Below are 18,227 nucleotides of genomic sequence, written 5' to 3'. Positions count from 1 at the left end.
AGGCCTGGCTTCATAACACCATTTTCCTAGTAATCTTGACCAAATTAACATTCTGAACCCCACTTCTCTCATCTCTGACGTGGAGATGGTGGCATTTCTCTAGCAGGTTTGTTGTGAAGGTAAAGAACCTGTTTTATGTAGTGTGTAAACAATCTATGTCATGCCCAGGAGAGGGTAAGTCACCCATAAATAACTCATTTATCGGTAACATTCTATGACTTACAAGTTGTGGGTTATATTACAAATACTACAAAAGTAGTTTTCATTGAGTCCATAACTAAATATGATGTTTAGAAAACTAAGGAATAAATTCTCTTTAATCATTTCTTAAATAATATCTTCAGATACGAGTGTGAAGAATCTTTTACGACTTTGAATGTAGACATTAGAAATCACCAAAATCTTCTCGATTCTTTGGAACAGTATGTCAAAGGAGATTTATTAGAAGGTGCAAATGCTTATCATTGTGAAAAATGCAATAAAAAGGTATGAATTGCCCTATTTTGTTTAAAATAATTATGATTACATGTAATGGGTTTGGGAAAAGCTGATTGTTTTTCTTTGTTCTCAAAATTCACCCTCTTTATTACCTACCCTGCTTTGTGTTACAGTGGTAGCAAAGAGGTAGTTAAGATAACTGACTTAAAGGTTTGTCAGGGAAAGATGATTAAGAGAAAGTGCCAGAAGGGCTGGGGAAAACAGGTGAAGATAAGAGTGAGTCACTTTAGAAGTCATAATAGCTTAATACCACATTCTCTTATCTGAGTTACACAGACAGTTTTCATCCATACCCAACTAAACTGCTATTGAAATCCTCAAAGCTACAGAGCTGATGGAGGAATGCGTTTCTCCTCTCATGTCCAGAGTTACTAGTCAAGACCAGGAAGTCTGAAACCATTCATTTATTTAGCCACAAAAGATCTCTTCTACCACCTGTGTTTTTAAACTACTTGAATCAGATTTTTAGACTAACCTGGTTAGTTTTTTGTCTGCGGGCACTTAACTCTGGAAGAGACAATTTACATATACATGTGATAAATAATGTGTGTTTTTTCTGGGCTCCCAAGCCCTCTGACCTCTGAGTCACCTGTGTTTTGACCTTACATACCACTTAGAGAGGTATTAAAGTCTAGAGGTTGAGATCATGAGCTGTAAAGCCATACTGCCTGCCACTCACAGCTCCAAGACTTGAGGCAAGTTACCTAATCTCTCTGCTACTCCTAATTCCATCCTTAAGATTCAGTAGTAAACATGTTACTACTTGGGCAGCACTTAGCATATAACTTCCGTACCTAATTGCCCAGTAAATATTAGTTGCTGTTACCTTTCTATAGTTTGCTCACAGCAAACCACACCTTCATTAAAATAACAGTAAATATCAAACAAGTAGTAATGGTTAGCTAATAGTGACAGTACAGAAACCAGGCAGTGAATGTCTGTGTCACTGATGGTTGCAATTTATAACAAATGGCATCAGCTATTTCCATATTAGATTTAGTTCACATTTTTAAAAATATCAACTGACAGAATTGCTCTGATTATGTTCATTATCATACATTTGTTTACACTTAAAATTTCAGATTAATCTTGAGAATTGAATAATAGAGTTTTAAAGTTTTGGGAGGTTTTGCAATAGATTGTAAGAGAACATCTAGTAATTTGCTCTGTTTATTTTAGGTTGATACCGTAAAGCGCTTGCTTATTAAAAAATTACCTCCTGTGCTTGCTATCCAACTAAAACGATTTGACTACGACTGGGAAAGAGAATGTGCAATCAAGTTTAATGATTACTTTGAATTTCCTCGAGAGCTTGACATGGAACCTTACACAGTTGCAGGTGTTGCAAAGCTGGAAGGAGATAACGTAAACCCAGAGAGTCAGTTGATACAACAGAATGAGCAGTCTGACAGTGAGACAGCAGGAAGCACGAAATACAGACTCGTAGGGGTGCTTGTACACAGTGGACAAGCAAGCGGGGGACATTATTATTCTTACATCATTCAAAGGAATGGAGGCGATGGTGAGAGAAATCGCTGGTATAAATTTGATGATGGAGATGTAACAGAGTGTAAAATGGATGACGATGAAGAAATGAAAAACCAGTGTTTTGGTGGAGAGTATATGGGAGAAGTATTCGATCACATGATGAAGCGTATGTCATACAGGCGCCAGAAAAGGTGGTGGAATGCTTATATACTTTTTTATGAACGATTGGACACAATAGACCAAGGTGATGAGTTGATAAGATATATATCAGAGCTTGCTATCACCACAAGACCCCACCAGATTATTATGCCATCTGCCATTGAGAGAAGTGTGCGGAAACAGAATGTACAATTCATGCATAACCGAATGCAGTACAGTATGGAATATTTTCAGTTTATGAAAAAACTGCTTACGTGTAATGGTGTCTACTTAAATCCTCCTCCAGGTAAGTGTCAGGAATTTAGCTTCTTAGTAATAAAGTGTACTTCTTAATAATACTTGCAGGATTTCTTAACAGGCATCAACATGTTTGTTTCTTTCTCCTTTTTGGTTGTTTTAAAGTCATATTTCAGATGACTTACCTTTGAGCGGTATATAGTGTCTTGCTGTTTAGAAACAGAGGAGCTTTTGTTTGATACAACAGTTCGTTTTTTACTCAAGCGTTGGTTTGAGGTGTGCTTTAGTGAATAAGAATTATTTCATAAGTAACCTAAGAGAGATTTTAATAAAGTTAAAACTTGTGAAAATTAGTGGAAATGCAGACTTGTTTGAAAATGAAAGTGAGGCTTGAACTTAGAAATTTGTTTGACTTTTGGGTTTTTTTTAAATATATGCATTTTATTAGGGGGAGGGTAGTTCTCAGTGGTGGAGTGTATGCTTAGCATGCACAAGGTCCTGGGTTCAATCCCCAGTACCTCCATTTAAAAAAATAAAAATAAATAAATGTTAATATCTGCATTTTATTTATAGGGCAAGATCACCTGTTGCCTGAAGCAGAAGAAATCACTATGATTAGTATTCAGCTTGCTGCTAGGTTTCTCTTTACCACAGGATTTCACACCAAGAAAATAGTCCGTGGCTCTGCCAGTGATTGGTAAATTGCTTTGGATTTTCATTACAATTATACTAGCATTTAGTTTGGTTCTTGAATATGCTGCTTTATTTTTTTTTTCAAGCCATGATAGTCTTGTTTCATATTTGTAATGCAGAATAAAAAACTCTTGGTAGCAATAGTGTGAGAAATTATATTTAAATAATTACTAAGACTTTAAACATGGCCCATGCTTCTGTTATTCTGGCTTCTGTTTCTCTTATATCATATCTTTGATGTCTCTGTACAAAAGGGATTCTTTAAAAGTCTGAGCTTATTTAATCAAGAAATTATTACATTTTAGCTTCCCTAGATTATATTCTACCATAGATTAAAAAGGTGTAAAATTAAAATGAGTTTTCTAAGTTTCTAATTGTGAAAATATAGAGGCCATTTAATACCTTATTTTAACAATTTTTACTTACTCATCTAGTAATAAGATGTTAAGGGAAAGGGGGATGATTTATTATTCTGTCATTGATAACCAGGAAGAGTTTGGTAATGGGTTTATAGAGGACTATATTAAGTTTTCATCTATTTTGTGACTCTGTAAGAATAGACCACATCATAGTATTCATCAGCCATTTTAATATTAGTACTGGAAGCTACCATTGCTGGTTCTCTCCCTCCAGTAGTAAAAGTTCTTTAGTTTTTATTTGGTTCATAGTGACCTAACCCTGTACTATATAAGAAGCATGTTACTAAATTGATGTTCATAGATTTTTTTTTTTTGTTTCGTCTTAGGTATGATGCATTATGTATTCTCCTTCGTCACAGCAAGAATGTACGTTTTTGGTTTGCTCATAATGTCCTTTTTAATGTTTCAAATCGCTTCTCTGAATACCTTCTGGAGTGTCCTAGTGCAGAAGTGAGGGGTGCATTTGCAAAACTTATAGTTTTTATTGCACATTTTTCTTTGCAAGATGGACCATGTCCTTCACCTTTCGCATCTCCGGGACCTTCTAGTCAGGTAATTGCCCAGTTTTTTTTCTAATGATTAAATGCTTACAAATAAATTCTATATCTTGGAAGCTGAAGTCACAAATATATGTGCCTCTGTTTTATATGTTTACCTAACAAATGTGTGTGTGCTCAAGCACACACACCATAGTCCAATACCTCTGAGTTCCATTAAAAGTACTTCACAGCAATGAGTAGTGATGATTGGCTCTTTAAAACATAATGGAATTGTCTGTTAATTCAGCTACATGCAGTAGCTTAATTATGCGCTTACTGTTATATAGATTATATATAAAGTTAAATAGACTTCAGGTTTGTTTTTTTTTTTTAAACTTAGAACAGTATGAAGCCTCTATAATGAAATGTACGGCAGATCTTCGTCCCCTTCCCTAACAGGCAACCCCTTTCATTGTGGCTTGTGTGATCATTCCTTCCAGAAATTTCTGCCTATATTTAACATATATGTGCATGCCCCATTTTTATGCAAATAGAATTATGTTGTACCTGTACCTTGTTGCTGAAAAACAACCAATGTTTTATCCTTCACAGGCTTATGACAACTTAAGCTTGAGTGATCATTTACTAAGAGCAGTACTAAATCTCTTGAGAAGAGAAGTTTCAGAGCATGGGCGTCATTTACAGCAGTATTTCAACCTGTTTGTAATGTATGCCAATTTAGGTAAGAATTTAAGTTTTCATAATTGTTTTTAATGTGTTGCATTAAGTGATGAAATCATTTAAGTCAAGTGATGAAATAAAACCTGGTCTAAAATAGAAACAATATTCCATAAAACCTATTGTGAATTTTATCTGAAACTTTTTTTCCTGCATTTTTTACTTTGTACTTTATAGTTATTTATGCATGTCTTATCTCTGCGGTAGTCACAGGTCAGAATCTGTATCTTAATCATATTCTTATCTCCTAAAGTGGTGACATTAGACCTGTCTAGTTTTTGAAAATACTGATTCCTAGGCCACATCCCACACCAGCTGAATCCAAATTCTCAAAGCTATCACAAGGAATCCACATTTTCAAAAGGTCCTCAGATTATTGCAATACACAGCAGCTTTGGGTAAAGGACTTAATCTGTATGTAACTTTTGTCAAAGTAAACTAAACTAAAATTGGGAAAATACTCATTTAAATTACCCTATTATTTATGTTAAGTTCTATACCCAAACATCCTTGTCATTCCAGGTTTTTTTGTGTGTAAATCTACTAATCACTAATTGATCCGTGGCCCTTTTAACATAAGCAACTTCTGCTTTGTTTTGCATCTCTTCCCTTACCTTTCCATAAGGGAGAGGCTTGTATATTTGTAGTTGAGAAGGAAGAGAATTTTTTTTATACAAACAAGCATAAATGGAATCCGTATTTCACACTTGTAAATGCCTGAAATTTGGTATTTCTAAAAATCCTAATCTGTTCAACTCCCTTTTTAGGTATTCCCTGTTCACAAAGCATGCATCATTGGTCCATAATGTCATCTAATTAAAATTTCCCTGCTAAAGCAAATACGGGTCTGTAAACTTTAAAATGAAATCCTTAGGACCACATATTCTTTGAGGTTCAGAATTGTTTGGATTTAAGAAAGGTAAAGTAGTGCATATACAATACGTTATGTAACGTCCCTGTAACAGGGTCCAAAATAGCACCTTAAAATCATACACGTTAATGTTTCTAAAGTAAAACATGAATATTCACACTGAGGGGATGAATGAAGACTGTAAATAGTTCAGGCCAGATTTTCACACCAACTTTATGAAAGAACTTTATTTGCACTTATGATAAGAGCTGTTTGACTCTCAGGATTTCAGATAAGGGATTGTGGACCTGTGTTTATTATACTTCTTGGAACATGATAATAAATAAGACATCTACTTTCTAATGGGGTATCAAAGCAAATTAATTATTTTACTTGCTGTAAAATATATTCATGGCTAAAATGGGGAAAATAGGAAGTGCAATGGAAGTACATCGTAGGGGTACCTGACCAGATTTGCAGAGTGTAGGGGACTTACTGGGAAAGTTGATGTGGGAATTGGTTGAGTTTTCCATCCAGAGTGAACAGCAGGTGCAAAGACTTGGAATAAACTCAGCATGGCTCATTGGAGGAAATGAAAGTTAGTCTGACTAGAATTGATGCAATATGGCGATGGTGGGAGTGGTAAGCAGGATTTTCTAATCATGCTATTCTGGCAAGTCTTGTGAGAGATTCTAGACTTTGTCCTGAGGGCACTGATGAGCCATTGTAGAGTTTTGAATAGACATGGCTTCTAGAAAGATCACCCTGGCTACAGTATGGAATGGATCACAGGAGAGTAAGACTAGAGATTGTTAAAATAACCTATAGGCAGAAAATTGTTGTGGCCTGTACTGGGGAACTGACAGTGAGGGTGTTACGAGTAGACAGATTGTGGTCCTTTTTATTAGAGATAGGGTCAGTAGGATTTGGTGATTGGATATTCAAAAGAGGTGTTAAGAATTCCAAATTGACAAAGAGCAGGTAGTGGTGCCATGTACTGAGAGGAGGGGGGAACTTAGGAGGAAGAACATGGACAGGGAATTTGAGTCTTTGTGACACCCAAATTGAGATGTGCAGTAGAACGGTGATCTGTTTGGAAATATTTGGGAATCAGCTAAATGAAGGTAGCTGGCACTTGAAGCCACTAGAGTGAGTTTTGATCATCCAGGGAAGGCCATACAGTGCAAGAAGACATTGGAAATTTGAGGAGCATCAATTTTTTGAGAGACGGGAAGGAGGACTTACAAAGAAGAGTAAGGAGAAGAGGCAAAAAGAAAATGAGAGGAATCCAAGGAGAAGGAAGTGGTTATGGCATGAAAACTGTTCCTTAGCTTTAAACCAGAAAAGGGGGCAGAAACCAAATAGGCATGGGTTGAGGAGTGGGAAAATGAGAAAGTAGAGAGAACAAATTGACAAGAAGCTTGGCTGAGGAAGAAAGAAAGGCAGTTTATAAAAGAATTCTCACTTAGTTTTCATTGTTCACCTAATGATGGGGATTACAGTCTAGGCTAGGCCCCTCGACTTCCCAGGCTGTAGAATGTGTTTATCTTGCTTGTGCCCAGTATGACTGGAATGTCATGGGTCTCCATTTAACCATTTTGATACTTAAATCCAATTATACTAACTCAGTAGATTTTCGGTTCTGGTTAAATAATACTCTGAATGCTAAGTAAAAGTGATCTTCTGATTATAAAAGTTACAGGAAAAGATTTTAGATAACTATTATGAAGCTCTTCCATCCTAATTCTTCCCTCATAGAATTCTTTTTCTCTCTTCCTACTTCTCCATTCTTTATCATAGGTGTGGCAGAGAAGACACAGCTTCTGAAGTTGAGTGTACCTGCTACCTTTATGCTTGTGTCTTTAGATGAAGGTCCAGGCCCTCCAATCAAATATCAGTATGCTGAATTAGGCAAATTATACTCAGTAGTATCACAGCTAATCCGCTGTTGCAATGTCTCATCAAGAATGCAGTCTTCAATCAATGGTAAAGTCAGATGCTCCATTCTTTACATTGGTTTTAAAATACTGTTGGGCATAGATAGTACCTGACTAAAAGTAATTCTGAAGATGTTTAAATATAAAACAAGAGTCTGAAGGTCCATGCTTTGGAATATTTTATAATTTTTGAGTCCTGCACCTTTTATACATGTTTAAAGGAAATCTTTGTCTACTTGCTACTGAGGTTGGTACCTTGCTTATGAAATGATGTAAGAATTAACTTTACCATTAAAGAAAATGCCAGTGTTGGCATTTAAATTTTACATTTTATCACCTTGATATAACTGATCATTATAGTGCTTAATATTACTTTTTGTTGTACTCAGGAAACTTGATTTAAAATACTATTTTCATAAAAAATCCATAAGCTATTTTCTATGGTGAAAGCTCTGTATTATTGTGGAGAAGCCTATTAGTTTTTCATTGATGACAAATCTGTATTCTAGGTAATCCTCCTCTTCCCAATCCTTTTGGTGATCCTAATTTATCACAACCTATAATGCCAATTCAGCAGAATGTGGCAGACATTTTATTTGTGAGGACAAGTTATGTGAAGAAAATCATTGAGGACTGCAGTAACTCAGAGGAAACCGTCAAATTACTTCGTTTTTGCTGCTGGGAGAATCCTCAGTTCTCATCTACTGTCCTCAGTGAACTTCTGTGGCAGGTTAAAGGAAAATAAATATTCATATGCTTTATAATTTGATTTGTTTTTTATTTTTTATTTTTTTAAATAGAGGGGTTTTTTTAAAACATATAATTAATTGGCTTTACAGTATTATATTAGTTTCAGGTGTGCAACATAGTGATTTTGATACTTTTATACATTACACATTACAAAATGATCACCACTGTTACGGCTTTAAATACATTATTCACCATGTCTTACCTGTTTTTAGGTTGCATACTCCTACACTTATGAACTCCGGCCCTATTTGGACCTGCTTTTGCAGATCTTACTAATTGAGGACTCTTGGCAGACTCACAGGTAGATACTCTTTTTCTCTTACTTGCCGAACTTTTAGAGTAACTGAAATTGCCAGTCAGCATATATTATTTGCCTCTTGGAAATCTAATAAATATTTTATCTTAAAAACTTAAGAATGAATAAAAGGGTCCCCTTCCCTCACAATTTTACTTCCTTTTTTTTTTTTTTTTTTTTTTCCCTCTCATTGCCCAAGTTGCATACTTAAATATACTAACTTTTGTCTTTCAGTTGGTGGTGTGTTTTTTGTTTGCGGGGGCAGGGCGGGGTGTTGGTAAATGTTTTAATTTTATTAATGATGCTGTAGGGTTACTTTAGGGTTGGATTACATTAGTTTTAGAATTAATCACATGATAACATTTGGTTATCTAAAAATAGTCCTTTAGATAAGTACAATCAGTTCCCATTGTTCACGGTAGTCCCTGGGCTAAAAGCTTACACTGTGAACACTGAGCAAATACTAAGCCGTTGCTCCTGGGGAAAGTACACGGTTAGGTTCCTGCAGGCCTCTGGTTACATTTTTGTCAACCAGTCAATACATAACCTTCTTTTAATGTGTGTTTCTGTTTAAAGATACCTTATTAATATATGTTGCTGACTCGTTAACATTGAATTCATGATAAATCATGTCCAAACAAAGCTTATCTAACTTTTCTCTGCAAAGCACATCACAGCCTTCTTGGGCTTAAGAACACTAGGACAGCACTTTAGCACTACACATTTAAGGCCCTTTTTAAACAGTGAAATCAATTTTAAAAGTACAAAAATGTGGAAACAGTGTCGCTAAGATAGTGAGGAAAAAGGATACTTGTTTACAGTATGAGCTAAAACAAGGCAGGTAATCACTTTGTTCCACTGCAGATGGGAATGTGTTAGGCAACTCAGGTTTGTTTTTTTTGCCACTCCACACATGACTGCAGAAGCACTGCAAGAGTTAATAAATGAAACACAAAATTTGGTAGTTTGGAAACTATAGCTGTTTATTTTGAACAAAGGATTTAAAACTTTTCTTAAAAGTTGGTTTTAGGGGAGGGTAGAGCTCAGTGGTAGAGTTCATGCTTAGCATGCATGAAGTCCTGGGTTCAATCCCCAGTACCCCCAATAAACCTAATTACCCCCCCCCCAAAAATTTGGTTTTAATAAAATCAAACTTTTCACTATTTTCTTTTAAAAATATTGTAAGCAGTTACAGCTTTAAACCAATTAGCCATATCTTAACTCTCGTTTCATTAGAGCCAGTGATAATGGCAAAGGCACATGTGCTGGATTAAACGTGGGAATTTGACTTCTGTGTAATGATATTAGTAAGGTATTGTGGTTATGAGTCACTGGCCCTGGGCTTGAAAATAACTTTCTTATAGTGGGCTTTTAGTTCCTTCAGTAAACAGTGCAGGAATGTTTATGGAGCCTCTCCCATGTGCCTGGCACTGTTAGGCACTGGGAAACAAAGGAGGCAAAAATAAATATTGACATTTTAAATTAAAAAGATTAAAAGTGGTGTTTGAAAGCAGTTAATACTAATGGGAAGAGAACATGATGTGACAGAAATAATGGCTTAGCACCTTATTATCACTAGACAAAACTAAAGGTCAAAATATACACTACAGTGTTTGAGATTAAACAGCAGGAGGCCTGTACATGGTTGGTTGGTCTGAAATGATTAAACTTTGTAAAATTGCAAAGTCATGATTTCCAAAGAAAAGAGATTTTATGAATACGTATAATACTAAAAGCAAACTTGCATTTTGATTTTGGAACATTCTGTTAAGTAAAATATATGGCATATAAAAGATTTTTTAATTTTTATTTGTGGGGATGGGTAGTTAAGTTTATTTTTAGAGGAGTACTGGGAATTGAACCCAGGACTTGTGCATGCTAAGCATGTGCTCTAACACTTGAGCTGTACCCTGCCCCCCAAAAGATTTTTTTTAATTGCTGACTATACAGGTAATTTTCTTTATTGTGGTAAAAAAAAAAAATCACTTAACATAAGATTCACTATTTTAACCATTTTAAAGTGTACAGTTTCAGTGACTTCTAGTACATTCACAGTATTCTGCAACCATTACCACTGTCTAATTCCAGAACATTTTCATCACCCTAAAGGAAAACCCCAAACCCAGTTAAGCAGTCACTCCCTATTTCCCCAACCCATAGCCCCTGGCAACCACTAATCTGCTTTCTGCTCTGTAGATTTGTCTGTTCCTGGTCAAAATGGCCAGGATTTGCCTGGACATTTTATATACATGGAATCATACCTTTTGTATCTGGCTTCTTCCACTTAGCATAATGTTTTCAAATTCATCCATGTTAGAGTACCTATCAGTACTTCATTCCTTTTTATGGCTTAATAATATTCCTTTGTCTGGCTAGATCGCATTTTGTTTATTCATTCATCTGTTGGTGGATATGTGTATTGTTTCCACCTTTTGGCTATTGTGAATAATGCTGTTGTGAACACTTCGTGTACAAATTGTTTTTTTTTTAACACCTGTTTTCAATTCTCTTGGATATCTACCTCGGAGTAGAATTGCAGACAGGTAAATTTAAAAACAATTTTTTTTTTAGTTGTAAAATATTCATAACAAAATTTACCATTTTTAAGTGTACAATTTGGTGAAATTAAGTATATTCACAATGTTGTGTTACCATCACCTCTATCCATCTCCAGAACTTTTTCATCATTCCAAACTGAAGCTCTGTACCCATTATTCTTGCTTTCTCTGTGCCTATTCTAAGTACCTCATATAAGTGGAATTATACAATATTTGTCATTTTGGATTGGTAATAAGTTGGTAAGAGCATAGACTGATAGGTGGTTATATAACCTTGGACAAGCAAGCCATTTAACACTGCCTATTTTTGTCATCTGTTCAAGGGTTTAATAAGAGTACTTACTGTCTAGCTTTAGATTACATGACTACATCAAAGACATTTATTGAATGGCGCATAGTAGGCACTCAATAAATGTTAGCTGCTATTTGATTTTTGAAGTTTTTATTTTATATCTGGTTCTTTTTCAGAATTCATAATGCACTTAAAGGAATCCCAGATGACCGAGATGGGCTGTTTGACACAATCCAGCGCTCTAAAAATCATTATCAAAAAAGAGCATACCAGTGTATAAAATGTATGGTAGCTCTCTTTAGCAACTGTCCTGTTGCCTACCAGATTCTGCAGGTGAGGGAGGGTTTCTCATATATGTATATATAATTTTCTAGAAATCTGAATCAGAATTAAGTATTCTGTTTTAAAAGAAGAGAATTGTGAGAATTGGGAGTTTTCGTTTTAAGTTAATTTTGAAAAGCATTCTGAAACCTTTTACATGTGTAGTTTTATTTTGTTTTGAAGGGCAACGGAGATCTTAAAAGAAAATGGACCTGGGCAGTGGAATGGCTTGGAGATGAACTCGAAAGACGACCATACACTGGCAATCCTCAATACACTTACAACAATTGGTCTCCTCCAGTGCAAAGCAATGAAACATCAAATGGTTATTTCTTGGAGAGATCACATAGTGCTAGGATGACACTTGCAAAAGCTTGTGAACTCTGTCCAGAGGAGGTAAAAAAAGCCACCAGTGTGCAGCAGATAGAAATGGAAGAAAGCAAAGTAATTCTTTACTTTATAGGCCAGTGTTTATGTATTAATGATAATGAAAAGAAAATTACATTGACGTTTTGTTTGCTTTAATGTTTACTATATGTGGTCTTAAGTTAATGAGGAAAATCTTTTAGAGAAATTTCTGTGAAATTGTCTGAAATCTAGTATTTCTAAGAGAACCCAGTTAGGGTTTTTTTCAGTTGCTTTGTTGATCTGCAGTAAAAGAAAGGTTGTTAGTGGATCAGTTTTTTAGATATTAAAGATTTTATTTCAAATAGAAAAAAATAAACTTGAATTTGCCTACATAAAATTCTTTATCTTTAAATATTTAAAATTAGGAGCCAGATGACCAGGATGCCCCAGACGAGCATGAGTCGCCTCCACCTGAAGATGCCCCATTATACCCCCATTCACCTGGATCTCAATATCAGCAGGTACATAGGGATTGGTTAGTGTTTATATCGCCTAGAATCACTTTTCATGCTTTATTTAAAGGATGGCTATGTTTTTTCTTGGGACTGTAAAGTAATAGAGAGGTTATCTAGACTAGCCTTACAGAAGTGATCAAAAGAGGAGTGGTTGGAAAGGGGTCACAATGTGGTATGCTGGAACTTGCCCCTATGGTGTTTTCTTGGTTCAGATATGTGCCCCTGTTGTACTAATAGATAAAGTTAATAAAACTGATAATTCATGTCAATATAAAATGATAATATTTAGTACAATGGATTATGACATTTCCTGTTAGGCTAAGTCTACAGATGGATTCTGAAGACATTAAAATTTGGTAATGAAGGACGAAGTTTTTGCTTCCTTAGCCTAAACAATACTTCAGTGACAGCAAAAGTTACTGGAAAAAATCATGGACTTGACAGGTTTCTGTAAAATTTCCTATAAAATCAATAACTAAATAAATTTAGATGAAGAATCCTTCTAAATGAGTTCTCCTTCTAAAACCCAGATGTGACTAATAATTTAGATCTTTTGAGGCAGTGGGACTCAAACTTGAACAAACATCAGACTACCCCAGTGGGCTTGTTATATATAGCAAAGTGCTGGGCCACACCCAAGTTTCTGATTCACTAGGTCTGGGGTGGGGCCCAGAAAATGTACATTTCTAATGAGTTCCCAGGTGATGCTGCTGTGTTGGATTGGGAACCACTCTGTCAGAACCATTACTTAAGGCATTCTTTCTTACATTTCAGAGTAGAAATAGAAGCATGCTGAATAGTTAGAAAATGCATATTCAACATATTTGTTTTCATAATATAAAATATGAAAGTAAAGCCTAAAATCTTCTTGGCTTGGTGGGAATGTACAGAAAAATGACAGCTCAGGAACCAAATCCACAAGGAGAAATGTTACTTTCCTCAGCCCTGAGAAAGCTCATAGATTAATCATGCCTAGTTAATAATCCATTATCTTCTACGTTGTTTTGTTTTCATTGATGCCATTCTGTGTTCAGGGTTTGTTGCTCGTGTGGATCTCATATGATCATCAATCATATTTATCATATAGAAGTTTCACGGTGCTTAGAAGACTAAGAATAGATGTGTTCTAACTCACAAGTCACTTTTTGTGATTTTTTTTTTTTTTTTTTTTTTTTTACCATGAGCAGAAATGGTCTGTGTTATCCTTTATTTGTCAGACTTGGGTCTGAATAATTTGGGGCACTTAAAAATCACTTTGGCCAAAGAATCAAACAGACCTACACTGCTCTTACCTGGGGCTTTCGAGTTTGCATTTAGGCTACATTTTCTCTTTCAAACCAATTTTTTTCCCCACCATTATTTACTCTTTGTCAGTTTCAGGAATAAAAGAAGTGCTTATTTCCACAAACTTCAGCCTGTGATTTTAAAGTTGAAGTTTAACACATGAAAAGTTTTAACATGCAGATCTCTTCTCCCTTCCCAGAATAACCATGTGCACGGACAGCCGTATACAGGCCCCGCAGCGCATCACATGAATAACCCTCAGAGAACTGGCCAACGAGCACAAGACAATTATGAAGGCAGTGAAGAAGTAGCCCCACCTCAGACAAAGGATCAGTGAAATGCACATGATTAACTGGTTCCATCAAGACTGTGCACCCAGGCCTTACAGTCCAACCTTTTTCTGTGTCTGGCTAATATTTAAAACTAGAAAAACTATTCCTAATCAACATGGAGTGGAGAGTTTATTCACTGTCTTACCTGCAGAAATTTGCTGTCAACATATAACCCGCCTGCAGTGGAAAGTGTATAGTGTTTTGTAATAAATGGCCTGATGCTAATGTGTAAATGGCAAAGGTGTATATAGTATATTAATGTTTGACTGTTAATTCTTAAGCAACTTTTTTCTTGATGAGACTCACAGATCTACAAAAACTACAAAAGGTAATTCTCTTGTTATACCCATTGCACTCTGCAACCAGTGTTGCCTGCCTCATGGCAGTTGGATCAACTCCTTTACAAAAACAAAAGATAAGTAAGTCAACAGCGACAAAACAGAGCCCATCCATGTCAGCCACACCAATAGTTTCATGTTAATTCTTTGCCACTGGAGTCAGTTTTGTTACGAGCAATGTAAGGCTGGTGACCTTTATATTATTTGGTTGATATGGAAAATTGGTGATGTAACATTGTTTCTAGAACTTTTTCATTGCCTTTTTATTCTGATGTTAGGTTAATCACTTTGAAGCTATAGTTATGCTGTAACATTTAGCATGGCTTCACACCAGGTTAGTGTAGCCAATGAGGAAAAAATTACCATAATGACAGCAGTTGTCCCAGTGTGACAGCTGTTATGCTCAGAGCTTTTCCTTCTTACACCTAGAATATAAAATATAAAACAAGGGGAGAAATGTGATAAACAGGTGGTTTTCAGTTATACATATGTTGCTTACATCTAATGTTTGACAGTTCAATCTCTGGGTGGGATAAAGAAACTTAAGTATCAGTAACGGAAATTTTAAAAGATTTAAAAACAAATATGCAAAAATTTGCTATGCCAGGATGCTTGGAGCATAATAGAAGACTGTATTTGGTGTGCTTGTTTTGTTTCTTTGGTAGAGCTTCCTAGGTGAATCTTCTAAAACTTTCCTTCCGCTGGACCCCAGAGAAGTGGAAGTTGTCAGAACCCCACAAGTACTTGGAGTGCCGCTGCGCCGCCATGTCTGGCTGAGCTGCTCGGTCAGCTTTACTTGAAAGCAAGAATTGTCCTAGCTCCTTTTCCATTATTCCAAAACTTTTATCGTTTGAAAAGCAGGGTCTAATTAAAAAGGAAACTACTGGTTAGTTAATACAGTTGAGGTATCATAATTTCAGAATAAACATTTAATTAAAGATAAGGAATTCATCAGTTAATACTGTATTTAAAAGAGAATTGGTAACTTGAATGTGTGTAATTTTTTTTGGAAACTGTCTAAAAACCAAATATCCCTGCAAACAGATACAGTCCACCCTATTCTATTTAAATATTTTGCTGTTTTATTTTATAGAAATTATTTTGCTGAATTCACAAATAGAATTTGATTTAAGAAGAACTTTTTGTCCTGTGGTGTGTTTTTGGGTTTTTTGGTTTTTTTGGTTACTTTTTTGTCTTTTTTTTTTTTTTTTAAGGACTGCATATTAAAATTAATTCTGTGCACAACATGCCTAGGCATGGCACTGAATTCAGGAGTTCAGTCACATTGAGTTTTTGTGCACAGAAGGATTTGACCTTTGGCCCTTTACTAAAGATTTAGAGAAAAACAGGATGTTGACACTGTAAAAGTTTCCTAACATAATCAATCTTGTACTTTTTGTATGTTTTTTATATACATGTATATTTAATGAGCACAAGCTTGGTTGTATTTTTTACAATTCAGTTAACAGGAAAATGTTTTGTCAAAAAGGCTATAGTTGGAATTGAACAAAGCAGAAACAAAATTGGGAACTGAGTTATTTTGTGACTAAAAGGGGGCAGGTATTTAAGATAAAGCTTTGGGTGTCTTATTTGCAGTACTCTGTAGTCAATCTGTGCTTCTAGGTTTTCTGTAATATTAGGAAATTTTGACACCAGATAGATCCTGTTTTTACCTTAAGTATATTACATCTGAATTTGTTAAGTGTGAGGGAAAGTCATACTGTCTGCAATTCCAATTGGTAATTTTGATTTAAAAGTTCCTCGATTCCAAGCTTCCTTAATGAGCAAAATAGATTAAATTTATTTGGACAAGTTGCTATTAAATATACCATCTCACCCTCTGAGGTGATTTTTGTATTTTCTGCTCCTTAACAAAAGTATGTAATATACTTAATTTAAAAACTAACGACTTCCTAGACATGAAAAACTTGACATTTTAAAAGGCTGTGAATTTTTCTCCTTGGAGGGAGATCCCACCTTGTTGCTTTGAATTTACAAGTCCCCAGTGCCAGGTGAGGAGGGCTTGTGAATCCTTTCCCCCTCCGGTTGAGGAAGTGGTCTGATGTGACCAGGATCTAGGGAAAGTGAATGGAGAGAGTTATTTTTGTTTGTTTGTTTGTGCAAATTATTTTCTATATTTAACTCTTAAGCAAGCATTAATGTATAACCGAAAATTTTAAGATGCATGTTATTGTAAGAGCAACATAGTGGTGATTTTGAGGTCTTTTTCTGAACATAAATGGCACATTTTAAACTTCAAGTCTTCAAAGTGCCTAAAGATTATTTAATTCTCCCTCAACTGATTTCTTGAGCCATATATATATTTCCTACTTTAACTGTTTGTTGCAGAATCACTAGTCTTCCTTTCAAAGAGGAACCCCCCAGAATTCTAAATGGCGTGATTTCTTTATAGAAGACAGTAGAATGTGTTAACATAAAGACTGAAGATATTTTTGTTGTTAATCTGTGTGAACAAGGGCTCTGCCCTATTGGATCTTAAGTATTTCAGTGCACAACTTGGTTCAAAAAAACAGACAAACCACATTGCTGCTGTTTCGAAGCCCTCCGCCAACCAAATTTTCACGTTCAGCATTGTAGAGGCAGAAACAAGAACATAATCAGATTTGGGGTTTCTGTCTTTCGTTGATTTTCTCTCAATGATAACTTCCCAACTTGTCTCTCTTAGCTGTTATGTATACAAATTTAGAATTATTAAAATGTTTTATATTTTTTTCATGATTAACTTTTATTAGTGAGTGAGAACAGCTTAATTATTTAATCCTAATAGTGATTTAAAAAGATGAGGAGCCTTTTTTATTTGAATTAACATTTGTAAATGAAAGCAACGGTCTGTGAATATTCAGATGACCACCCCGAAACAGTTCCTTTCAGTTTTCTCTTAGTGTTTTTCCAGCACATGTTCCCCCATGAACTCTTCGCTGAATTTAGTAGTTAATTTGGTGGATATATCCTGCCTTATTTAGAATTATAACTGGATAAAAGAATTGCCTTTTCATTATAAGTGCCCAGTTTTGGTCTCTAGTTAGAAGGTACTACATACATACTGCCGAGAAAGGAAAACGCCACTCCCCTCCTCCCAGGTTTTATGTTACTGAGGAAAAAACCCATTCAGTACTGGTTTCTTTGTAGTGGGGCTCAACCAAACTTGGTCCTGCACCTATGTGAGTGTTTAGTGTTTGAAAATAAGGTTTTGGGTGTGATAAGTCACTACAGAAGTGCTAAATGTATTAAGAACTTGCTGCCGACTGTGTTTATGATGATTATTTTACGTTTGTAGAAATGTAGCCCTTTTCCTCCAAACTTAAAGGTGTAAGCAAATGGGGGGAAGGTGCACCATGTTTTAAATTTGGAAATGAATGAATTTTTTCATTTTGAAATTCAGATTCCCAAAAGGAAATTTCACCACCCAGATCACATATTTCTCAGCCTTTTACAAGCCAACAGACTGACTGAAGATTGTCCACAGTTCCTAAGATTTAGCACATATACAAAAATAAAACTTTATAAATTAAATTTCGGTTTTCCCTTTTATTTATTAAGATAAGGTTTCTAAACAGAAGGTAAAATAGAGGTGTAATAGATTTAAAGGAAACTTTAAAAGGGAAATGTTTACAAGAAGAGGAATTTGGCCCTCTTTTTGTATATTCACATCTGAGCCTTTCAAAACTGGAATTG

General features: G+C 35.4%; 1 protein-coding gene across 2 annotated transcripts in view; it reads left to right on the top strand.

Moving 5' to 3' along the window:
* USP9X (ubiquitin specific peptidase 9 X-linked) overlaps positions 1-18,065 on the top strand; it is a 119,956-nt gene extending 101,891 nt beyond the window's left edge. For both annotated transcript variants that reach the window (XM_032475572.1, XM_032475571.1), the window contains exons 34-45: positions 345-486; positions 1,678-2,431; positions 2,956-3,079; positions 3,821-4,046; positions 4,586-4,715; positions 7,362-7,547; positions 8,008-8,228; positions 8,461-8,549; positions 11,570-11,726; positions 11,898-12,110; positions 12,488-12,583; positions 14,061-18,065. In XM_032475572.1, coding sequence (XP_032331463.1) covers positions 345-486; positions 1,678-2,431; positions 2,956-3,079; positions 3,821-4,046; positions 4,586-4,715; positions 7,362-7,547; positions 8,008-8,228; positions 8,461-8,549; positions 11,570-11,726; positions 11,898-12,110; positions 12,488-12,583; positions 14,061-14,198 — 2,476 coding nt within the window. In that variant the 3' untranslated portion in view covers positions 14,199-18,065. The remainder of the gene's footprint in view (positions 1-344; positions 487-1,677; positions 2,432-2,955; positions 3,080-3,820; positions 4,047-4,585; positions 4,716-7,361; positions 7,548-8,007; positions 8,229-8,460; positions 8,550-11,569; positions 11,727-11,897; positions 12,111-12,487; positions 12,584-14,060) is intronic.
* Positions 18,066-18,227: the final 162 nt, after the last annotated feature.

Source organism: Camelus ferus, chromosome X, assembly GCF_009834535.1.
Source record: "Camelus ferus isolate YT-003-E chromosome X, BCGSAC_Cfer_1.0, whole genome shotgun sequence".
Taxonomy (NCBI): Eukaryota; Metazoa; Chordata; class Mammalia; order Artiodactyla; family Camelidae; genus Camelus; species Camelus ferus.
This window is presented reverse-complemented; position numbering and strand designations above follow the sequence as displayed.